Here is a 25,392-nt window from a genome sequence, read left to right as displayed (position 1 = left end):
CTTGACTTGCATCCTCTTGCTTCCATACTCAAGTTTTAGTTATTAATGATGTTCCTTTTGTATTGAAAAATCCTAAGGACCTTTCAAATGGTCTAAATTTTTTGGATGCTATGAAGACAACAACAAAGCAAGTTATCTTTTCCACTGCAAGAAGATATAATTTGAAATTGTGTATATCAATACTTTCCCAGTTTGCTCCATTGCTGTAATTGTTATTATACTTCAAATAAGAAATACAGGAATTAAGGCATTTCACATTAAACACAAGTGAGAAAAAAAATGTTAAAAAATGTTATAAAGACTGAAGAGCTGTTGCAACAGTAATATGTAGCTATTTGAAAAAACATTAAACAAGAATCATTGTACATTCTCTCTGAAGCATAAACTCCCTTTTGTGGTTTTTATGTATTCTACAAAGTGTTGGCAGATGAACAGTGTAATAAAAACCATTGCCGTCCCCTGTTGTTTGCTCTGCCCCTCTTCCAGATGTCTATCCCACTACTCCTGAGCGGTCAGAAAAGACACATCAGCTGCTTCTGTGGAAAAAAAAAAAAAAGGCGTTTTAGCATAAACCCAGCTTTGTCACCTGTTTAACAGAAGATGCTGGGCTGCACATCTGTGTCGTTTAGGCATGGGGACACTGTCCCCTGCAGAGGACAATGGGGCTGGAAATTCTTACCCCCTGCCACAAGGCTTGTCAGACTGTCAGCAGCTCCCGGTTACGCACCAAGTTAGTCCCAACTCTCTCATTTAGTTCAATTGTTTGGGGGGTAATTACAAAAGAATTTGGATACACCACTGGCTGTTCTGAAAACTTTGACTATGGAAAATGAGGCTTTTCCAGGCTTTTCTAAAATAAATCACATTTTTACATGATGAAGCTACCTTTGTAAGTATACTCTGTGCACATAAGAAGGTTGGTTTTCACCTCCGTTTCCAAAAGCGAATAAATTTGCTTTTAATAAATTATAAGAAAAAAAATGAACAGCATTAAAAATTACATTTAGCTAATTTTGCAGACAAAAACCAGCATAAAGATGTCTGATTTTATTGAATGTTTTCAATTTACTCTTGGCAAAATTATTTCCATGCTTGAATTAGGAACTGAGCAGATGCCAAACCAAGGAAGTAAGTGCATGGAACACAAACTGTTGAAACAATAAAGAGTTTAAATAACATTTCTGAAAATTGTATTTCTATTTGGAGACCTGAGCAAGGTTCTGGAGCATCACTTTGGTCGGTAGCTAAAAGCATAAAGCCAAAACAACGTAACTCAAGCTGTGTACAGCACTTCTAGTTTTTTATTTTATAGGGGATGACTGAAATTTGACAAAGTTTAGGTGAGCATATACACTAACTTCTTCAGCTTCCTTAGTTAATGAAACAAGATAGGTATTTAAACAAATATTTTGATTAATAAGCAATTATATCAGCATTTCATAATTATTCTAATCAAAATGACAACATGTTTGTAATAAGCAGGTCAATACTCTGGTAAGCCTATCCTTAGTGCATGTTGGACACTGGACTGATACATGCTCGGCATTTTTACTGTTGTGGTTTTGCCTCTTTGGAGTTTTCATGGTCTAGAATATCTTCACAGATTTCCCTAAGTGCATATAAAATTATAGAGAAAAGCACATTGATACCATTTTCACAGTCAGTTTAAAGTTTCCTACAAACCCAGATAAGCTTCTCTGGTCTCTGTGTTTCTGGATGGTACATACTATATGCTATATTCTATGCTGCAGTCACTCCACCACAGACCGATCCCCACAAATACTGAGTTCATAAATCTCCACGGTCACTGTGGGGGACTGGAGTTGTGACACGAGATGCTACTATATTTCTCTATAATAGTTTCGTTTTGGGGGCAATTTTTTGGACAATGTTTCTCAAGATTGTGTCATTTTATTATAAGCATACTATTCTGCTCTTTCCAATTAACAGCAGAACAAATTTGTGATTCTAACTTGCATTTTATGCAAGGTATATTGCTTGTATTTATCTCCTTTTTTTCAAAGATACTTTTTATTCTGAAGCATTTTTGGTGTTTCTCATTTTGTCTGTGTCTTGCTCACAAGCGTCTGTCTGTGGTTCTCACGCCAGCATCCAGGCATTTAATTAAAGTAAAAAGCAGTAGAAAGAAAGATGCACTGAAATTTGGCTTGAATATCTTGGAATGCATGCTCACCGTAGGTACAGTGTGGCACTTTAATGCATCCATGTGATCGGTGACAAAAGAGCCACCAGGGCCACCGCCTGTTCCTCCATTCGCACACCGCTGCAGGACGGTGGGACCTGCAACACGGGGCCGGCTTCCAAATTTCAAGTGCCCTATAATTTCCCTTGCTGACAAACTGGTATGAGATGGCAGCAGCAAACCTCTCAAACATTAGTCACGCTGCTTTCCAACAAGCAACAATTACACCTAATAGGTACTCAGTCATCTTGGTCCAGTTGAATTTTCTAAAGAATTCACTAATAAAAACTTGACTTATGCTTACAAGCATGATATACTACTTCAAAAAGCAAAGGAAACCATAGCTTGACTGAAGTTCAGTAGCATAGACAGACCTGTCTGTTAAAGTTTGCTGCACATTTATTAGTTTAGATGTCAGTTTTTACATCTAGTTTTGGGCTATGATTCCTCTTCCCACCAGTTTTATCTTCATATCTATTTTCACATTAACATGTTGCATTATGATCCAATGCATTTTTTTTTACATCCAGCACGCCCAGTAAGAAGTTCAGAAATATGAAGAGTTGTCTTAATTATTAACAGTATTAATGTAAGTGCATTTTTGAAGATATTCAGCTATTTATATAGCTATCTAGCCTAATTAGTGTAATAAATATTGGAAGGCCTGCCGCATGGAGAAAAGTGCTGTTGTACTCCCAGGAGACTTTGGCATTTCACAGAGGTTGTGGTCAAGCTTCTTGGACCAGAAGCATGCCCCAGAATTCACTCTAGTTGAGGACCAATGCCCTCAGGAAACACTGTTCTGTTTTTCAAAGCCCCCAAAAGTGAGAGTGTGAAAATATAGTTGCAGCTTATCTGAAGTATAAGTTTATTGAGTGAACTTAGTATACTGTTGATTTGGTATCAATACCAGCATAGAAGATGAACTGGGTTGTAAAGCCTGAGAGGTTGAGACGGTGGCATGAGGTGCCTAAAATTTTGAATTCTAAAGGTATTAAAACACACAGGTTTTTCTCATCTATTAATACAAGTAATAAATTTCTAAGGGAGCTGAAAATAACCTTTGAACTCATAGGCCTGTTCTAGTTATACCAGTACATCCAGGTAGATTTGTACCTGGATTTCAGCCTGGGATTGGACTGACCACTGCTCCAGTACGTGCTGTGAAATGTTCTTCCCGTGCTTTGACACAGATCGCATTTCCCCCTCATGCCCAGAAATGCGGTTTGGGGACACATGCTCACAGTAGTGAAACTTGAATCATCTGAGCAAAAATAGTTTAAATGCAGTTGGCTGGATACAGAACATTTTTTCTTTGCTGCTGTTGAGATGAACATCGAACTGAATTCAGCCTGCTTTAAAATTTGCAAAATCCGAAATAGATGAGGAGACAGACCGCTAGGAGCAAGCCGATTCTGGGGGTGACTGGTTGTGGCTCAAATGAAAAGCGACGCTAAAAAAATCTAATCTAAAAACTTGGTCTGTCTGCTAATACATAATACACAAGACTTGACAGAGCAATGTGACTCGGCGGCAGCCTGCCAGATCGAGTTTAACGCGGCAGCTTCTCTGTTCTTTCCGCTGCAACGAGGAGATTTTCCGGTACGACTGAGGGCAGCAGGAGACCAGCAACGCAAACGCTGCAGGAAACGCGGGCTCACCTGCTCTTCACCTGCTCTTCACCTGCTCTTCTCTCCTGCGGCCGCTTCCCGCTCACACCGAGTCTTGGGAGAACCAGTCGGCACCCGAACAGCAGCTACGGCAGCCGTGGATGCCACAGGCTCGGCTGGGGGCTCCTGTTCGTGCCCATAAACTCCACCGCACAGCCCCTGGAGGCAGCAGCAGCGCAGCGATGGGACCGACACCCGGCTGTTCGCTGGGACGGCATCTCAGCGCAGAAGCCTCGGCAGCCCCTGGCGCTGTCCCCGCAGGAGCCCCCCGGCCTTCAGCCGCCTGTGCGAGGGCGCGGAAGCCCCGGGTTCGGCCAGAGCCGCCGCCGCCCGCTCAGCCCTGTCCCCGCAGCGCCCGCCCGGGCGAAGCCCGGCAGCCCCGGGACGCGGCCCGGCAGCCCCGGGACGCGGCCCGTCCCCTCAGGGCCCCTGTCCCCGCACCGCCCGGGAAAGGCGCCATTCCGAGCTTCCGTTTCTGAACAAAACTCCTCCTCAGCGCACAGCCCGCGGGGCTGCAGGGACCCCCTCAGCCGCCGCCGCGGTCCGCAGTGCCAGGAGGCAGCGGGGAGGCCCCAGCCCTGAAGAATTAAAAGAAAAAGCAGCTCCCGGCTCGCTAGCGCCTCCAGGACCCGCCGCAACCTGACCGCCCGGGGCCCGGAGAAGCGGCCCCTCGGGCCAGGGCCTCCCTCTCCGGCTGCGGCGGCCCAGCCCCGCCCGCCATCGCTCGGGGTGACGGCTTGCCCTGTCCCCGCTCCCTACCACACCCGCCGGGCCCCAGCCCAGCCCAGCCCACCCCAGCCCAGCGCCGCCTCCCCGCCCCCGAGCAGCTGCGCCCGCCCAGACAGCGGCGCCCCCATCCTCTCGCCCCCGCTCTCCGACTGCGCACTCAGCCGAGCCCGCCGCCCCCAATCCCCTGAGAACCCGCCCCCCACTCGCACTGCGATTGGTCGATCCTGCTGTCTCTCCGGTGCCTCCCCTGCCCATTGGGCGAGGCGGGGACACCACCCCGCCCCTCCCGGTTCTGTCGGTTGAGGCGAGCCGAGAGTAAATAGAAGCAGGAGCCCAAAATGGCGGAGCTGCCGAGCTCCGTTCGTGGCGCGGCGTCGCCCGAGCAGGAGCCGTTCGGCGCCAGGCCGGCCCCGGACGCGAAGGTTTCGCGTGGGTCCCAGCCAGCCGCCAAGAAGATGAAGGGAGCTGACGAGAGGAGCCTGAAGGGCACTAAGCGCGTTAACGGTGAAGGGGGCGGCGGCGGCGGGAGCGGCAAGCAGTCGCTGCCGCTGCCAGCGGTCGTGCCGACCTACAGCAGCCCCGCGGCGTGGGGCTTCCCCGCGCTCCCCTCCGGCAGCACCGGCGGCTTCGCCTTCCCTGCTCAGCTGCCCCGGAAGCTGCTGTCGCCCGCCGTTTTGCTGCCGTCGTCCGCCTCCTCCTCCTCCTCCTACCAGCAGCACCAGCACCGCCACCACCGGCACCGCCTGGCCCTGGCGGTCGAGGTGGGCGGCAGCGGCGCGGCCGGCGGCGGGAGCGCCAAGCCGAAGAGGCCCAAGGAGAAGCGGGACAAGGAGAGGAGGAAGCACGGGGCGCTGCCCGCGGCAGCGGGAGATGGCGGCGGGGGCCTGAGCGCGGCGGGCCGGGAGGAGAACGGGGAGGTGAAGCTGCTGCTGCCGAAAGGTGAGGGGCGGGCGCCGGGGCCGAGCGCGGCCCGCGGGGGATCGCCCGGTGCCCGGGGGGAGGCCTGGAGGGGGCAGCCGTGCGGTGCTGTGCGGGAAGGTGCTGGGAGCTGCCGTGAGGGAGCAGGAAATGGGCGCGATGCGCGGGTCGAGCCGCTAGAATGGCCGCCCGGCCCCGCCGCGGGTCGGCGCCGCTCCCCGGGGGCCCCACCTGCTGCCCCCGCTCGGCCCGGCCCGCCGGACCCTGCCCGGAGGCGGCTGGCGCGGCGTGCGCTGGTGAAGGCAGCGGCGGCTCGTTCTGCCGTCAACCCTGTCAAAAAAGGGGGTGTGGAGTTGGCGATGGCGTCAGCTCGAAGCTGCCAGAGGCCTTAGGTTTTCTTACCTATTAGGGAAATATGGGTGCCTAGTAATTTGCTAGAGATCTGCGAACGCAACTGAATTTCTGTCATTGCTCTTAGTTTTTACAAGCCGAGTCATCGAGTACTAGAGAGCATGCGGTTCAAATTTAGGTACTTAGACTTTCGACATCTCATTTGGTGGCTGTTGTTTCAGGTTTGCTTTATTTCCTGAAGATAACTAGGCTAAAATCTTCCAAGAAATGCTTGAGGCCTTCAAGAGAAAGGGAGGAGTGCTGGGCTAGTTTATTAATGGGGCTGGACAGAAATGGCCATACCAGGTAAAACAAGAGATTAGGCTAGGTTCTTGCTTAGATTCTTGCTGACTGTGATCAACAGTAGATGCTTGGGAAGTAGAAGACAATGTAAGAATATATGAAGACACTACGAGAATATGTGCTTTTGTTTCCAGTGTATGCTTTGCCAGTCTGCAGTGACCTTAAAACAGATGTGGATGCTTTTGCATTTACCTTGAAATACGAAGAACTTAAAACATTCACTGCATTTTCTTTCTTTCAAAGGAAAGATAAATTATAGCTGTTGTGTAGGCTTAGGTAACTTTAATTGTGGTCTATATCTGTATTTATGAGATGAGCCAAGCTTGTAGAGAACAATTATTAATATCAGTATCCCTTTTTGTCTATTGACTATGTTCTCTGGCTGCCTTATTTCCTTTTCCACTGGTATCTTAGTCTCTGATTCGCTTACCTTTGATTTTTTTTTTTTTTTAAATTACTTGTTCTTTTTGGTCAGTATGTTGCAGGCATCTTTTTGTTTTTGGAATCTCAATAGCTGCTGTACAAGTGGACTTTAAGTATGCCATTTCAGTGCTTCCAAGTATTTCATACTAGGGTCTTTTTTCTTGTTCCTGTCCAAAAGATGACTTAGGAAAACTCTTCAGAAATAATACTCAGTACACGTTCGATATTGGTGAAGCCTTCTTGTTTTCAAGGATCGCTGCTAAGAAACTCCCCCAAAGTCTTTCTAGCAAAGCTATGGAAATAATAACCCTATTCACTCAGGTTGCTAGTGTTACACAATCATGTTAATAAATGTCAGAGAACAGTATTATGATAACAGGATGAAATAATTTTTGCACATTGGTAAAAGAAATGTTGACAGGGATGGTGTCAACTGAACGATTGCTAATTGAACCCTCCTGGAAGCAGTGATTTGTTTTTTAAAGAGGAGATTCTGCACCTTGTATCTGGAAAGGATATTTTCTCAGAATTTATATGCTGACAGGCACAAGTACTTGACATTTTCATTCTTGTTTGCTCAGAACAGATCTTTTAACCTTTCTTTCCTTTATTGCTTGAAAACCTAAGTGCAGGCAACAAATAATATTTTCCAAGGTAAATGGTACCTGTATGGCATCTGAGTCTCCAGATTTCTGTTTAGAGGAAGTGGTTTCTTTAACTAAAATTTTGTGGCGTAGTTTCCCATATAAATGAAAAACTTTATGTTCATTAAACTGTATATTTTTGCAGAGAAGCCTGTGAGAAAGTGAGGGATGCTCCGAGTCTTCTGCTGAGAGCAGTCAGCCTTTTAAAAGTGGTTCTGTATTTGACTGTTGATTAAAGGACGTTTTTGTGCTGTTAATCCTGTGAATAATTTACTTTTCAGAGAGGAAAGGAGGAATGCAGTTATGATGCAGGGAGAAAAGAATGTTGGGGGGAGCATGCAGAATCTTAAGTACAGAGGAAAACTAAGAATGATATATTGGGGTGGGAGAGTGGAAGAGGCAGAACTTGTGCATTGAGATTGCTGGGCAATGGCATAGACTAGAAATAGATGCTGTAGGGATTCTAGTTGCAGCAGTGAATATGGAATGAGTGAGTTGGAGATACTGACATGAAGCAGGGAGGAAATAGCATGCAAAAGCTGTGTCAGAGGGAGGTGATTCTGATCTTGTTTGGGGGCAAAAATCATATATGTAGGTGCTGTAAAAAAACCAAGGAAGGTTAGAGGAAGGGTAAGATAGAAGGAGACTGAAAAATTTAGGCAGCCTACAAATATGACATCAGAGAATCCAGAGGGTTTTATATAATAAAAAAACCAGAGGCTTGCACATGCAGAATATATGGGGGGAAAGCAGGAATAAAATGTGCCTGTAGGTGTGATGAGATGAGTTCATAGAAGCTGTCATATGTGCAGCTGGTAGTACTTTCTAAAAATCAACCTGATGCAGGCAAATGCGGTCTCCTTTCCCTGGAGTCTGCAGTTAGACAAGGATTTTGCTTTTGATGCTGTGGGAAATGAGCAGCAACATGGAATTGACAGTATTGATTGTTTTGCTTTCATAGCAGTCAGAACTGATACATATATCGGTGTTGCACCTGCCAGAAAGAAAATTGTGCAGATAAGGAGACTAAAGGTGCAGAAGTCTCTAAAAGAGGCAAAATATAAAAAGATAAGCAGGTGGGACAGTTGAGATTTTCCTGGTTGTTTGTGTGTTTGGTTTTGTTTGTTTGTTTGTTTTGGTTTGGTTTTTTTGAGGCTCTGAAGATGGAAAAACTTCATCCTTCTCTTGGCAGCTGAAGTAGAGATGCATTGCATGTGGGTACATGGGGTGGAGTGGAATTCCTGACTGAACTTCGTACTGATAAGGGTTCCAGTGTCTGTGAACTGGGAGGAGTCACGTTTCTAATTAGTGAGCTGTGCATAACTCTGCTACATACAGCACTTGTGATGCGAGGAGAGAAAGCTATACCCTGGTGAGGGAGAGAGGGAGGGAAGGAGGGCCTGTGCAGACCTTAGTACAGGAGAAACTGAGGAATGCAGCAGCTAGAGGGGTTGGGAGAGAAATGGCAAGATTTGTCTCACGGGATTGCTGGGATTGCAGTGCAGACATAGAGGGAATCGGGATGTGAACTGGTGCAGAGTGAATGAACGTGAGACCTGGACTTGGAAAACTGTCGTCATAGGACTTTGAGTACTACTAAGAGCATTTACCTAATTCTAGTTTAATTACTGCGATGATAATAAGGGATGTTGACACTGAGGAGGAAATGGTGAGAATTTTTTTTCACCTACCATTCAGAAGAGCTGATTATAGGAGCTGATGTGTGTCCTTTGCTTGCAATACTGATTGCTAGGTAAAAGAGCCTGGTTTTGAGGCACCTTTCTTTCCTAAGTTATAGGAAGATGTTAAGCGTGGTTATAGCCAAGATGGATGATGTGTTTAAAGCCCTTTAAAATTTTTGTATTTTCTTCCTTGTACAAGGCTTCATTTATGGATTTCTCTGGTCTTTTAATTCATTGGAAGGACCTTTAAGTTGCAGAGTCATAACCAGGCCTTACAGCATGTGTTTCAATTAAATGAGTGGAGTTGTAGCATGCAGAGAACCTGGAAGACCATTTCGCCATATGCACGATTTATCCTGCAGATCCAAGGTTTAGGCTGTTTAAAATAAGCTTAAATTTCACTTGTCAAGTACATTCTGATAGTAGAACTAAAAGTTGTATATCTATTTTTGTTTTAAAACATGATGTGAATCTGACAGAAATTATTACTGTTCCAGTTTATGACTGTACTGATTCAGTTAGTCATTTAACTGATACTCTGCTCTAGCACTTCATAGTTGAAATTGTTTTCTCAGCAGTGCAAAGCTCAGCTCAGCCACTCGCCACTCCATCAGATGATGCCTGACCAAAGTTTTTGTTTTGGTCCATAGACTTGCTGCAAGGTGCGATCCAGATGCACGAACCATCTTTTTTTAAATTTCTGTGTACAGTTTCCCTTTCTCTCCATTTTTTTCAGTGATGCATTTGCTGATAAGATTACTTTAGTGTGCAAGCAATTACAAAATGAGAATGGTATTTTTAACTTGCAGACGGGAGTTCCCCGTATGAGCAAGAAAGCTGAATATGTTACTACTGTAAATCTTGTTTTTACTTCTAGTCTTTTTTTTTTGGGCTTTGTTATTTTTTTCCCCATTCTTTCTCCTGCTGTCTTTGAAGGATAGATTAGATTTCAGGTGGGCATTTTCCAGTGATTGTTCCGATAACTTTGTTGCTTTGAGTTGCATGACACTTCTGGGTTTTAAGGTTTCAAGAAATTGCACTTCATGGCTTGTCAAATTTGGTTTGCATCTGGTAGGATGCTCATTTTGTAGTCTGATGTGCTGAAGTAGGTTGGAGGAAGTTTTGGATCTTCTTTTCCCCTTCTTTAGAGCTGGGAACGTGCATCTTGCTAGTGAGGTTGTCTTTTTTTCTGCTAAACATTTCATTCTTCTGCTTACTTCTATTTCCTTTGCCTTTTTTTTTTTTTTTGTACTGTGTAGCTTGACTTACTTCCCACTCCCCCCTGCCAAACTCCTTAAATTCGGCGGTTATTTTCGTGCTTGTGAGGCCTCTTGATCACTTTCTTCTGAATGGTTTAATATATTTCTATTTAGATACCCCACTGTAACCAGCAATGTCTGGAACGTGTTTGGAGTTTTAATTGTGGTGTACAAGAGCAATAGGGGCTTCTCATTTCTTGTTGGAGATTTATATGTGATTTAGTTTTGAGAGCTGATAGTGACATTAAAGTGAGTGTCCAATGTTGAGATGAATTTGGAGGAGTGTACCTTTCTCCTGTGGGACCCTGTCCCCTTCTCGTTTATATGAAATAACTGTGAAGCTTTGCTAGACAGAACAAAATCTTTCATTTTTTAAGCTAGAGAATAAACAAAGCCCCTCTTGTACCTCAGAGTCCAGCTCCGTGTGTAATTTACACAGCAGAAACTTACTCTGGTTGTAGAATAATAAATAATTTTTCTTAGTTGAAACAAGATCAGTAAGCTGGAAATTCAGATCTGAAACCTCTTGTAGGAGCCTTGTTTGCAGCTGTCACGGTCTCCACTGCCGATTGCTGATGCAACTCCCCAGTGCTTGAGTTTAAACTTGGCTCACTCAGTTCTGCATGTAGAAGGTCGTCTTTAGAAGTGCAAAGATTAGAGCAATTGCAAAGATTAGATCTAAATTTCTTGGAAATGTTTTGATTCTGAAAGGGGTCTGTCTTCTTTCCCAGTCACTGGAGGGCTTGGGGAAATGTTATTGATTGGTAAGGGGATTTCTTTAGTCATATATTGATTTTTAAACTTTAATTACCGAAACGGATGTCAGCCAAATATTCCTGGTTATCGGAAGGAGAAAGCTATTGTGTGTGTTGTTGGTTGTGGGGGTTTTTTTGTGTGTCAGAAATACTGGATATTTTTTTTTTTTGGTGTTCATTAAGTCAGGAAGCCTGCTCTCCAGTGTACCTTGTATGACTTGATAAAAGTGCAGGTGTCAAAACCGTTAATGTAGTGGTGTTAAACGTACTTCATATATCTGCATAACCAGATAAACACGGCTTCTTGAGGTTTTATTTTTATGGGTGTTTGTATAAAGAGAGGAGAGTGGTGAAGGAAGGAACAGTGGCTGATGTTGTTGTCCTCCCCTCCTCCTCCTCCCCCTTCCCTTCAGTTACAATTCTGTTGGTGTTAACCATATTGATGGTGTCCGTTAGCAGTAGTTTGTAAATATTTTGCCTGATGTGCAGTGACAACCCTTAAATCAAAAGGAAGAGAGAGGGGCAGAATACTTCGAACGTAATCTATGACTGACTACTAATGTGGGTTACCATCTGGAAAACCGATGCAAAGCAGCTGTGCCTTTTGGCATCTGACAAAGCTGTAAAGCTTGACTCTTTTTGTGCTGAAATGGGTTTGCTTGAGCTCCTGCATTGGCTTCAAGGTGCCAATTTCACAATGTGACAGTGACCACGTTGCACATACAGAGCGTTTCCCACTTGTTCTCTATGCACTCCATTTCCCTTTTTGTCTGTAGAAAGCTTGCAGTAGAGGCAGAGATCTGGTTAAATTTCTGAAATCTGAATGATGTGGTCTTTGAATTTGTGTTCTTGTAGTTACTACTTATGAAATCACTTCAATCATTATGAAAAGGTATCTACCTAATTAGGAAATGGAGAACTTTTTTTATAGCCTGTAGTTGTAAATGTCTGTTTACCTTATACATACACTACTTATTCCATTTCTTTTATTTATGTATTTAACCCAACATCCAGATAAAGTAGGATAGAATCATAGAATCATTTTGGTTGGAAGACACCCTCAAAATCATTGAGCCCAACCATAACCGAGCTCTAGTACTAAACCATGTCCCTAAGAACCTCATCTACACATCTTTTAAACACCTCCAAGGATGGTGACCCCATCACTTCCCTGGGCAGCCTGTTCCAATGCCTGACAACCCTTTCCCTGAAGAGTTTTCTCCTAGTATCCTGTCTAAACCTTCCCTGGTGAAACTTGAGGCCATTTCCTCTTGTCCTATCACTTGTTACTTGGGAGAAGAGACCAACCTCCTCCATGCTACAACCTCCTTTCAGGTAGTTGTAGAGAGCAAGGAAGTCTCCCCTGATTTTGGGTTTGAGGAGGAAGTATGCATATCACTCTGAATTAATTCAGTTAATCATGTGGATTCATGGTAAAGTGAAAACATTCTTCAGGTGCCATTTAGGAAATTGAGGTGAAACACTTCCTAATGGAATTCTTCCTGTCTGTACATAGCACTTGAAAAAATAAACTTTATTGCTACATTCTGTTCATGAGTGTCCTGTTTCTGTGACATTAAAATCAAAGAACATGGATTTTATGGTGACACTCATTTTGTGAACTTGAATGAGACACCTAGAAATCTCTTCATTCCTTGGGTGTTGTATTTCCTCCAAACAGGGATAATTATTCCTACAGAACTCTGTATTTTAAAAAGTATACACATGGCATTGCCTTATTTAGTAGGGTAAAAAATAGCTCTATAACAATGGGGACTTTTCTTCTTCAGACAGTAGAGCTTGAAAGCTGAGGAGCAAGGCTAACGCTTACTTGGACCTTCTGTAGCTGATCCCACTGTGCCTGGATTTTTTTTTTTTTTAAATCCTAGTAGGGAGTATTTAAAAGCTCTGTTTTGTCTGTGACCAGTTATTTTCTGGGTAGTGTACTTCTCTGTCAAAAGTATAGAAAACAAAAGAGCATTTTGATAGGGGGAAAAAACTTCATGGAAACATCCAGGGTTCTTCCGTCTTTACTTTGGGATATGAATTACTTCAAACTTTTGGCTTTTAATTTTAGTGTATTTAGAGGTATGTATATGAATAGGAAGATGGCATGTGTGCAGAAGAGCACATAATACAATGAGTAATGATGTGAGAAGACTCTAAGGGTTACTATGCTACAGTAATGCTTGTATGTATGAAAAGTTTGTATGTAATGATTACTATATTTTAGTCATAATTGTCCCTAATGTAGTTAACAACAACAACAAAAAAAAACCAAAACCAAACAAACAAAAAGGAAAATATGGATTAATGTGGAGAGACCTGATTATATCATCTGTTCTTTGGGGCTAGCTGCTAAAATTCATCAAATGAACAATAAGATAATGTTCTGAGGACCAGTGACTTAGTGTTGAATTTCACAAGGAAGCTGTTGCAGCAGCAGCTTTGGGCTGAGGAGAAGCGGCTGTCGACTGCTTCGGTACAGTGTGGGTGAGTGGAAATGGAGACATCAGCCACCCAGCTGTGTTCTGGCCAAGGTGTTAATTTAAATCTGTAGTAGAGGAACTGGTATTTTCCCAGAGATATTTGTTTCATTGCACTTTTTGTTAGTATCTTATATGGCTATTAAGTATCTTTCCCATCATTTCAGTTGTGAGTCATGGCATCATGATAGACTTTCTCCCACTGGAAGAGTCAGGATACCAGCTTTTAAGATTTGCTAGACCAGACATAAGAGGATGTTTTTTGTCTGTTTTGATCCAATAATAATAATAATAAAAAAGCCACTCACAAAAAAAAAAACCTCCAACAAACAAGTGAAACGTTAGACAAATCCTAATATTTAGTACCTGACTAATCTTATGATTATCCTTTGCCAGAACAACTTTGTTAAAAGGGAGCAAGCAAATACCTGAGCTTGAACTGAAGTTTATATTGCTGGAATGCTATTTTAAAATATCTGCTAAAATGGAAAGATAGTTATTGAAATGTAAATATGCCTAGGTAGCTTCACTTAAAAATATTGTCTAATGTTGCTGAATTTTGAGAGGGGTATTGTAAATGTTTTTGTGATTTCCTGCAGAACATATGCTGTGCCGATTGCCTTTTTTTAAAATTTTTTTAAGTTAACCTTTTATTTAGACTAGAACTTTTTAAAAAATTCCCCACCCAACCTACCACCAACCAAACAGTCACACACCAAACCAAAATACCCACACCCTTGTGGAAAAAGTTCCAATAATTGACCACAACTATTTGGTAAGTTGTTCCTGTGACTAACATGTGCCTTTGTTTACAAAAAAAAAAAAAAGAAAAAAAAAAAACCTGTAATGTGATAATTTGTGGGCTAGGTATGTCAGACTTTAGCTTCTAGTCACTGGTACATCTATATATGTTGTTTGTTTTAGAATGAAGACCTTTTTATTAAAACTTGTCTTCCCTGGTTGAGTCAAATTACCCCTTCACTTTACTTTGAACTCAAATTATCTTCTTATTAGCATATGAAAATTAAATTTGTTAATTGCTTTACTGAAGCTTCAGTTTTACATCATTGTGAAAACTGAAACTATTCCAGTGGCAATTGCAATGCTGTGACACACAGAAGTAATAGCTCTTGGTACGTGGTGTTTGTATTCCGACCATTTGGGTTACATTATTTCCCTGGGGATTTATTTAATTCTGTTCCCTGTTCCAGCTCAAGCTACTTTTTTTTTTTTTTCCTTGATTTGCTAGCAGTAGTATTGGTGAAAGCTAATTGCAGAATAATCTGTGGACATGGAAAATTAATATAAACATCTTTCTACCTTTTACTCCTTTGAGATGCTGTTGCCCTACAAATGCAGTGGAAGACTAAGGTTTTGGATCAGTAGTAGCTGTCACTAGTAAACTTCAAAAAAAAGCTATGCAAGAGAGTTCCGAGTTTTCTTGTTCAAAAGAACAAGTTCTGCCTTTTTTTTCCCTTGCCAGCCTCACTTACTGGTTGTTTATTCTGCAACACGTAGATTTTAAATTGCATAATGTTGGAGGCATTTGTTTTAAAGCAGGATTTTTGTGAAGAATTTTCATGTTTCTTGGTTGAGAAAGATTTGGACTGAAATTATATATGGCTGGAGGGGATTGTTACCTTATATCAGAGAAGACACTTGGAGAGATACTGGTCTGTGGCATTTTGGGAAGTCCCCAAGAGCTCTTGCTTGTATTGAACTGTATCAGCCTTATGGGGCAGCATCATATGGTGGCAGCAGTTAATATGGAGACTGTACTTGGAGAATTGCACTTGCCTTTCCTTGTTAGATATCTGTGCCGTAGGCATATTTTAATCACTTTTATTGACTATGATGACTATTTGATGCTTCTAAATGTACTGACTTTGCAGAGCCAGCATAACTAAGTTGCAATAGGTTTTTGTGGTAAACTCAATCTTAAAATAATTTGGTTGTTTTTTAATCTCTGCGTGGCACTGAAAGCTGTGAAATGGAGTATCTATGACTGAGGAGAACAATCTGCAGAATTTTGTTTGAAAGCTGAGTTCTGCCAGCCAGACTAGAAAATACTTATTTTTACTCATAAACTGAAGACATTTGAGCTGAGAATGAAGACCAAGTGTTAATCCATGGAATTACTCTTTTAGACTTTTTTTTAATGATAGAATGTTTCGTTTTTATTTTAATATTTATTTATGCTTTTTTAAGGAGAATGCTACCATCTATTGCTTATTTATTCTGTGGGCTTTGAGGGAGGAAACTTGAGAATGTGTACATTTAAATTGGGATTCTCACATGTTCTCTATTTGCCTCAGGCTGTACACTGGTTTCGTTATTATATTGTGATTTCCAAAAGGGAAAGAGTTAAGTTTAATTTATTTCAAACCTCCCTCAGCTGTGGTTACATTGTATTTGCAATCCCTTCAGGTATGATTTGCTTGTAGCTGTTGCTGGAGGAGGTCCCAGGACGCTTCCATTGTTTCTTTTGTCTGGAAGGTCCTACCATTGACTCTGCCAGTGGCTTTCTAGATGTGAAATAAACTCGAGCCTCTTTAGAAGGTTTCAGTTTGTTCTCTGTCCTTATGTGTTGCTTCTGACAGAACTGGAGGATTCATTGGCTATTCATGAACCTGCAATAAAGGACTCTTTCAGTCATTCTGTCGTCCTCTTTCAACAAGGCTGGGCATTTGTATATGCTGTTCAATCTTTCTTTGATTCGTAAGTGATAGCAAAAGTCAAGTGTGCTTCTTAACAGTATGCAAATGTTGAGATAAAATCTAGGTCTTCCCATGATAATTACAATCCTGGCTGAGTTGAACATTCAGTGCAGGTTACAAGTCAAGCCTGGTGTTACTGTCTGCTTTCAGAGTGCTACTTAAAACTCCTGTTGTATAATTTATTTCCTACTCCAAACTTTTAAGTTGCAGGGAATTTAAAATTGGGGGGTTTCTTTTTGGGGAGAAGCAGGCTGGAGAGGAGGATTCATGTCTGCTTAACCTCTTCCTAGAAAGTACAGGTTTGTGTTGCTTAGGAAAACTTGTTTGGATTCCACGGTCTGCTACACAGATGAATCTGCTTTGTCATTCCTTGTCATTGAACCCTTAGAGGGCTGTTCTTGGACGGGACTGTTTCAGCTGCTTGGAACTAAAACTTCCAGACGATGTTAAGCACAGCTACCTTATTCCTAACTGTTTTTTGCCAGCATAGTTTCTGTTCTCTCCCCACTGCTTATCTGGATCTCTGGATAGAAAACAGATATATCTCAATTGCCATCTCTTATGGTTCTTATTTTCTTTCTTAGGCTCTTCCCAAAATACATTCTTCACCCTAACGACTGCTAGGGTCCGAGTTCTGTAGCCTTACTAGAAAACTCCTAAAAGGAAAGATGTGAATGTTGTGGAGTTATTGTTACAGTATTAATCCATGTGGATTACTGTTAACCCTTTGCACCTTTTGTTTAAGTATTAACATGCTTCATAAATAGTCAGTTGCGGTACACTCTATATTGGATTCTAGAATTGAAGGCTTTCTCTGGTTTTATTCAGATGAGTATTTTTATTTGTTAGTAGTGAAGATACTGCTGCGTCTATTTTATGTGAATGCTTGAGGAAAAGTAATTAGATTTCTTGTTGCTTCCACATGGGGTTTCTCATGCAAGTACCATAAATAAAACATCAGGATTTTCTTTCAGCTGTATTATTGAGACAGCATTCTGAAGCATAACATTATGTAGAAGCCTGAAATCAGATTTCCTATTTCCCTGCGGAGGTTAAAGAGCTCAGTAAACTCTTGGAGCAGGTACTTGGCTTCAGGCCAAGAAACTGGGCATGAAATGCTGGCTGCACTGTGTCTAAGCCCGGTTACATCTGACTTCTCTAAATGCCTGGCCTCAAGAGTACATCTAAACTCAGCTTGGAAAGATCACTTCTTGAAATAACAAATTCCTCTGGGTCTCGTATTTTACATGTAGAAAGCATACCTAAAGGCTCTGCTTTTGTATACAAAACAATGATTTAAAAACCTGGAGTGACTTGACAAGAAAGTAAATGAATAATGAGACTGCTCAGGTCAGCTGTTGCTGATTGTAGGTAAGCAAGGGAAGTGCCAGTGCATCTGCTGTGCAAACACAGCACATTTCATGTGTCTCTATTAATTACATCTAACTGCTATTAACGCATTAGTGCAGCCTGTGAACTTCATGTAAAAGATTTTGCAGCTGTCAAATTAAGCCACCATTCCAAGCTACCTGTAAAAACCTTGAAGTTATGTGAGCTTTTTAGTGTGTATGTGCACCCAGGAAAATACAAGCCTTACTGTTTTTCCCCATTTCTTCTCTAATGCCTGTATTTAGAATTTCAAGAAATAAGAGCTGATTTCAGATGCAAAATAAGAGCAGAGGGTAGTAGGAGTAAGCAGAAATTGTTAATCGTATATAGTTAACATGCTGAGTCATTGCATACAGTTCTAACATAATAGAAACAAAACTTGTCTGAGTTAAATAATGTTATGCTGGATTATGCAAGAGAGAAATATTAGCATGAAAAGCATATTATAAGTACTGGGATTTCCTTGTAACTCCTTTTATCCTCTTAATAGAGCTTACAGAAGAGTAATATGAAACGTGCATGCAACAATTTGTTTTCCATTCCTACTTAATTGTAAAATATTTGCATTTCAGCTCAACTCAAAGACAAAATTAAAGAAAGGGAAAAGAAGCAAAAAGAGAAGAAGAAGCACAAAATAATGAATGAAATCAAGAAAGAAAATGGAGAGGTTAAATTACTGCAGAAAGGTAGGTTCAAGCTATATAGTAGTATTTCATTCTAGTGCTTTAAAGTCTTTGTGATTGGATTGGTTGCTGAGTTTTAATACTGTGGTTTTAATTTAATTTAAATGCCATTTTCCCTGATCAGTTGGTATGCGGATTGTAAATTAAAAATTAACTATAAATATTATTTTTTGGTCAACTGTGTTATGTACTGGAGATTAAAAATATAACTATTCTCAGAATGCTGCTTATACAGTAGTAGTAAAGAGTAGTACTTCAAGGAATAATATTGGTGATACCTACATATCTCTGCAGTTACTGAAGAAGGTTATAATTTTATATATTGTGGAGAAGAAAAATGAATCCATGTCAAATTTTATATCTAACATTACATGCACAAAACTGAATAAATACAGAGTTATAATTCAGGATTTTTGTCAAATACTAAAAAATTTTGTGCAAGAGGCAGTCTTAGTTTTGGCTAATTTCTTCAGCTTCATTTACTGTAATGCAAAGTAATTAAGATCATGTTCTCACACTTGCTTGTACATCCATTGAATCTTAGAACTGTGCAATAGTTGAGGTTGGAAGGGACCTAGTCCAATGCTGCTGCTCAAAGTAGGGTCAACTAGAGCAGGTTGCCCGTGACTATCAGATGCTGTGTATTTCCAGTGGCGGAGGCTCCACAATCTCTCTGGAGAACTACTAATAATATTTGACCACTCTTGCAGTAAGAAAGTGTTGTCTTATGTTTAAAAGGAATTTCTTTTATTTCAATTTGTACCGTTAACCTCCTGTTCTGTCAGTGGATGTCTCTGAGAGTAATCCTACATGTTGGGGAGAATAACCCCAAGCGCTGGTCCGTACCGGGGCTGACCAGCTGGAAAGCAGCTTTGCTGAGAAGGACCTTGGGATTCTGGCAAACAAGAAGCTGACCATGAGCCAGAAATGCAGCTTCATGGCAAAAAAAAGGCCAACAGTGTCCTGGGCTGTACCGGGAAGAGCATCGCCAGCAGGTTGAGGGAGGTGATCCTTCTCAGCACTACCGAGGCTGCATCTGGAGTACTGTGTCCAGTTCTGGGCTACCCAGTACAAGAAAGATATGGACTCACTGGAGTGAATCCATCACACAGCCAAAGATGAAAGGACTGGAGTGTCTCTTGCGTGCAAAGGCTGAGAAAGCTGGGACTGATCATCCTGGAGAAGAGGTATTTCATCAATGTGTATGAACATCTGATAGAAGGGAATGAAGATGATAGAGCCAGACTCTTCTCAGCAGTGACAAGGCAGGAGGAATGGACACAAATTAAAACTTGTGAAATTCTGTCTGAATGTAACAAAAACCTTTCTTATTGTATGGGTGGTTGAGTACTGGCACAGGTTGCTACAGGCATTGTAAAACCTGACTGGATACAGTCCCAGACAGGTTGCTCTAGGTGACTGTGCTTGAGCAGGGGGATTGGACTAAATGATACCACGAAGTCCTTTCCAGCCTCAGTGCTTCTGTGAGTGTCGCTACATCTTTACGCCCTCTCACCAGGTATTCGTATACACTGATAAAATTCTTCTCCCTCCCTCACTTTCTTTCCTCCAGGGTGAACAATTCAATGTTCTCAGACTCTCCTGTGAGTGATGTTCTGCTCCCTTGATCATTTTTGGGGCCCTTTGCTAGACTTGCTCCAGTATGCCCATGTCTGTCTTGTACTGGTGAACACAGAACTGGACGTGATACTCAGATGTGTCTCACCAGTGATGAGCAGAGGGGAAGAACCACCTCCCTCAGCCTGCTGGCAGTGCTTTTCCTCATCCAGCCCAGGAGGCTACTGCCTTACTTTGCCACAAAGCCACATTGGTGGCTTATGGTCAACTCATCATCTACCAGGACCTTGTCCTTCTCTGTCAGGCTGCTCTCCAGCCTGTTGGTCCCCAGCCTGTGCTGGTGCACGGGGTTATTCCTCTCAGCTGCAGGACTTTGCACATCCCAGTGTTAACCTCATGAGTCCACTGAGTTGACCCATTTCCTACAACCACTCAACGCCCCTCTCACAGTCAGCAAAACCCTGTGGTGTGTCAGCCACTCCTCCCAGTTTTGTATCACCGACAAACTTGCTGTGCGTGCGCTCTGTCCCACGATGCCAGCCGTTGATGAAGATGTTGAACAGTACTGGCAATAGGTATCAATGTCTGGGTTATTCCAGTAGCGACCATCCTCCAGCTGGACTTTGTGCTGATCACAACTGTTGGAGCTCAGCAGTTAAGCCAGTTCTTGACCTATCTTGCTCTTCACTTATCTAGGTCATGCTGTATCAGTTTTTCTGTGAGGATATTGCTTATTTAAGTAGACCAAATATTTTTTCATTTATTATTTTTCGAACTGGGATTTCTGCGTTGACTATTTAAAGACTCAGCCTGAAGAGCTGTAGCAGACCTGAGTCATCATTAATTCCTAATATGTCAGCTTTAATTTGAATTACTGTGAGAATGCTAGAAAATACTTGAGCTGTGTGCCTGGCCATGTGGGACTATGGGAAGAAAGTGAAGATCATTAATTGGAGGCTACTTCTTATCTGTCCCGTTACTGGAGGGCACTAGGCACGACGTCTCGTAGTACTGCAGTAGGCGATAGTTGGTACAGGACCAAGCCAAACTTAAAAAATGTTTTGTAGCTGGTGACAGGAATAGCCAGGCTGCTCTGTTGCTGCAGAACGAGTAGCACACCTGCAGCTGGTTGATATTGTTGTGACTTTTCATCTGCCATAGAATGAGGAGCAAGATGCTGAGTTCCAGTCCTGTTCACTTGGAAAATCTAGGAGATGTGGTCCCTGTTTAGGCTTCTTTGCATTGATGTTCTTTCCTCTGGGCTCCTATCCCCCACCAACTGTTCCTCAGCTCTATTAAATATTGGTGACTGAGTTCTCCTAAAGCAGGGAAGTGAAAACTAGCTTTAATTACTGGCTGCAGTTAAAAATGTTTGTCCCTTCATATTACTAGCTGTCAGCTAGAAAACATCAGTTTAAATTACAAGTATGTATCATTTAGTAATAACAGATTTGGATTATTTGCATAAAATTTGAACTGTTCTGAATCTTAGTCCCTAGTAATAGGTCCTGTGCTGTGAGTGACAGGCATATTGTGACACTACAAGAAATAAATTTACTGAGTTACCTTGGAAGATCTATCCCGTAGATGTCTGTGGTGGCAGAAGTATTTGTGGTACGTATGGCTTGGCTTGCCTAGAAGATGGTTAAAAGCTGTTTAGAGGTAGTTCTGTTATTACTGAGTATATGCATGCATGAACAGAATAAACACAGATTTCCATTGTTCTAATTTCTTTAAAAATACGGTGCAAGTTTTGTAACTCCATCTGTGTGCAGATATTGCTAGCTAAATAAGAGCAGAAGCAAAATTAGAATTTTGTGGGGGTTTTTTTGTCTTTTACACTGCAGTAAAGTGTGAGCTCAATCTGCTTTTTAAAGTCAGATCAAAGGGAAAGGTCCTGTAAATGTCTATGGGTGCTGAGGTCCCCATCCCCTGCCCCTGTTATTCCTCATTCCTGGAGTCCCAAAGCAGTTCTCTGACTCACCTTAACTAAAAGACTTTTTTAATACAAGTGAAAGTTCTTACTTCTGTCTTGTATTTCTGAATCATGCAATGGAAGAAGTGTGTTGTTTTGTTTCTGGGTGTTTCAGTAGCTGTGCTTGTTTAAATCCCATCTCAGAACACAGAGACGGAAGATGCCATACATTTCAAACTGGCTACTGCCTTGGCTGGAATGAGATTCCAGAAGTTGTATGTATATAGGTGTATGTATGCACCTGTGTTGTGATTGCTAGGGGAGACTCTGAAACATCCATCTCAAAGGTTTTGAGTAACAATAGTAACAACTTGAGAGGGGAAATAAGTTGGCTTGCATCAAGCACTGCACTGCTGCTGCCAAGTCTTGCTAAAAACAAAGCGAGTTTGGATATCTCAGTTGTACAGTGTTTGGATCTTTATTTAGCCTTTTGGATTGCTGCCTCTTTCACCAAATTCTGTATGTCTGTCTGCTGTGAGGCAATGTAATGATTGCCCTGGGGAGACCCTGAAGGCATCTGTTCTTTTTAGGTGTATGTTAGCCAAGTGTTAAAGCAGTGTTACTGATTTTGGAAGAAGCAGCAGCACATTTTGCTTTAAAGTATTTTGATCTATCCAGCAGAGAAGTGACTGAACGAGTGTGTCTCTGCTCCTTTCTACAGCTAATGCAAAAGAAAATTAAGATGAAAGCACTTTATGGGGCACTGCTGATAGCAATCCCAGTATTTCAGCAAACTGATTCCTTTTGCTAGTGAATTCTGCAACTTCTGAGCAGCTTTAAACACCTACTTCAGAGTGGATCTTTGAAATTCAGCAAAACAGAAGCCTTAAGCTAAAAACGTACCTCCTCCTTGTTATGTGCAATGCTATTCAGGCTTTGCTGGGAAATTCTACTTCTAGAATCAGTTTTTCATTTTGTATTTGTATTCCTCAGGAAAACTTGGGCTGTATGCTAAAATAATTGAACACAAATATTCTAATGTTGGGTGTAGTTGTCAAAGCAGAATTTGGAACAGGCGCACTGTACAGTGAGTGTGTGTGGGTAGTAAATGACGGGGAAAGAAATTGTAGTCTGATCTGTATTACAGTTAAATATACTAGAATGTTTCCTTTAAAAAAGTAAGCTGAGAAGTTGTATAACTTTAATGTTAAATTTAAAAGTTCAAGATTTTGGATTAGGAAACTTCCTATTTGGGTTTGCTAGGAACTTGATCCTATCTCATCTCATATGTATTAAGGTAATATGTGTATGGGGAGGGATTTTTATTTATTTATTTATTTAATTTTTTTTACCCCTTAAAAATTCAGACTTGTTTGTGTGAGCAGGTGAAGGTGTGGTGGGCAGCGCAGCTGAGCAGATGGAGTGGTTTGCCACTGAGGGGTGGGTTCTGCTGCTCCTCATTGCCTGCTCCTGATGGTCTCCGTGCTCTAGTTCTGTTCACAATTCTGTTCACTTTTCTAGCAGCAAAGCGAATAGTTTTCTGCTGAGCCATTAAGTCAATTCAGATGAGCATGGGTCAGTATGAGGAAGGGTGGAGGAGTGTGCGCCACAAGCAGTGGCAGAGGAAAGCGGGGAGTTGGACTCTACCTGTCTGTGGCAATGAGACCTTAGATTGCGCAGCTCTATCCTATATCCACATTTGCAGGCCAAACAAATGATTATGAATTTGACATTTTTCCAGCCTTCCAGTATTCAGTTTAACATTATAATATAAATATGATTTTCTCTGTGAAACATGGTATCCAAAGTATCAAAAAAACCCTTTTGCTAAGTACATCATTTGCTGCCAGCATGAAAATGAAGTCGAGTTCTTGACAGGATTTGTCTTGTGTGTGCAGTAGCATAAGCTTGTGTGAATTTGAAAAAGGCTCATAATGACTAATCAGTTTTTGAAGTCATGTTATCTTTGAATTTCTGGTTGAAGTGCTTTTAGAGAACTAAGTTTTGCTCTTGTTGGTATGTAATTGTTTTTAAGTCTTCGATTCCAGTAATGTTTTGAAAAAATCCCATTTGGAATCCCCATTCTCTTCTGACTTCTGTGTTTTTACGCTTTTTTCCTCTTTAGTGGCATTAGTAATTCAGACCCTCTGTGTTCAGAGACGAAAGGCTGCCAGCAAATATTTATTTGGTTCCGAATTGTGTGCACCATTTTTGCAACTTCTTACCATCTGGGAAAGTGTATACTGATGAACTTTTAATACTTGATATATGTGTAAATACCATAACCCTTGTAGTATGTGATCGAAAGTAAAAACGGTCTATATTATTAAAATACTTGCATTTAAAGCGGAACAGGAAGTTTCTTTTCAAGCTGGAAAGAGGACTGTGTTGGATACCAGAGAAAGAATTATTTTCATTCTGTGGTTAAGAGCTTTTTTTTTCCCTTCCAAAGGTTTCGTGGAAATGGTGTGAAAACAAACAGGGAATGATAAATGTTCTTCATTTTAAAAATGTCTTAGTGTAATCCCTCTTAAGAAGGTTTTGAGCACTTGTGTAGGTGTATACCAAGTTAACGATAACGCGTTCTTACAACTGGTATTGAGTGCGAACCTTTTTGGATGTACTTATGTGAACTTTGAATAAGTTGATACTGATGTACGTTCTGCCTGTCTGATTTTAATAGTGTATGTTACATTTGTTGTTGTTTCTCTCTTAAAAGCACTGCTGCTTTTGAGACCATGGCTTTGCTCTTTTTGAGTGCTATTTACTGACTATTAGAATAGAACGGTATTTCAGTTGGAAGGGACCTACAATGATCATCTGGTCCAACTGCCTGACCACTTCAGGGCTGACCAAAAGTTAAACCATGTTATTAAGGGCATTGTCCAAATGTCTCTTAAACACTGACAGGCCTGGGGCCTCACCCACCTCTCCAGGAAGCCTGTTTTGTAGTTTAGTAGTTCTGTAACTTTGGAAGTGTGTTGATTTTTTTTTTTTTTTTTTTTTTTCTTTCCATACCTGCATCTGTGAAATATATTGATAGATTAAAAAAGCCAGCCACCACATACTACAGGAGGAGTTGAATGAAATTGATTGTTAATCAGTAAAACTTCTCAGAAGAAGTAATCAAAGGCAGGGAATGGGACAGATTGAAAGAGGAAATCACATAATCTTCCGTCTCATACTATAGAAACAGAAGTCAACAATTTCTGAGGTAGTTATGCACAGATACATGTTCACACCCATAGTTTATGTAAGTTCTTTACATTTCAACTGGTAATAATGGAACATAATCTAGTAGCTGGATGTTCAGCAAGGATGTATAGACACTGATCGTCAGTTGTAAGATTTTCTTTGGTGATTATAGACATGCTAAAGTACGAGAGAGCAATATGGCTGTTGCCATAGCAAATAACTTCTTGCTTTAAACTTAGAAGTTGTTGTATTTTGTTGCTGGTTGTATTACTGCTGATTGTGGCCCAACAAATATAAATTTCCATCCTTTTTCCTGCTATGCATGAAGTCCCAGGTCTGAGTGACCAGTCCACACAAAAATCGGAGCTCCATTTGAGAATAAGTGAAGTGGGTTGACAGGTAATCCTCGCTTCCCCTGCTTCACCTTGCTGCAGCATTCAGGGCTGGAATGCT

The 25,392-nt window shown here is 41.7% G+C and overlaps 1 protein-coding gene across 2 annotated transcripts in view; it reads left to right on the top strand.

Moving 5' to 3' along the window:
• Positions 1 to 4,922: 4,922 nt before the first annotated feature.
• RSBN1L (round spermatid basic protein 1 like) overlaps positions 4,923 to 25,392 on the top strand; it is a 46,084-nt gene continuing 25,614 nt past the window's right edge. For both annotated transcript variants that reach the window (XM_065658448.1, XM_065658447.1), the window contains exons 1-2: positions 4,923 to 5,541; positions 18,141 to 18,254. In XM_065658448.1, coding sequence (XP_065514520.1) covers positions 4,941 to 5,541; positions 18,141 to 18,254 — 715 coding nt within the window. In that variant the 5' untranslated portion in view covers positions 4,923 to 4,940. The remainder of the gene's footprint in view (positions 5,542 to 18,140; positions 18,255 to 25,392) is intronic.

Source organism: Caloenas nicobarica, chromosome 1 (assembly GCF_036013445.1).
Source record: "Caloenas nicobarica isolate bCalNic1 chromosome 1, bCalNic1.hap1, whole genome shotgun sequence".
Classification (NCBI taxonomy): Eukaryota; Metazoa; Chordata; class Aves; order Columbiformes; family Columbidae; genus Caloenas; species Caloenas nicobarica.
This window is presented reverse-complemented; position numbering and strand designations above follow the sequence as displayed.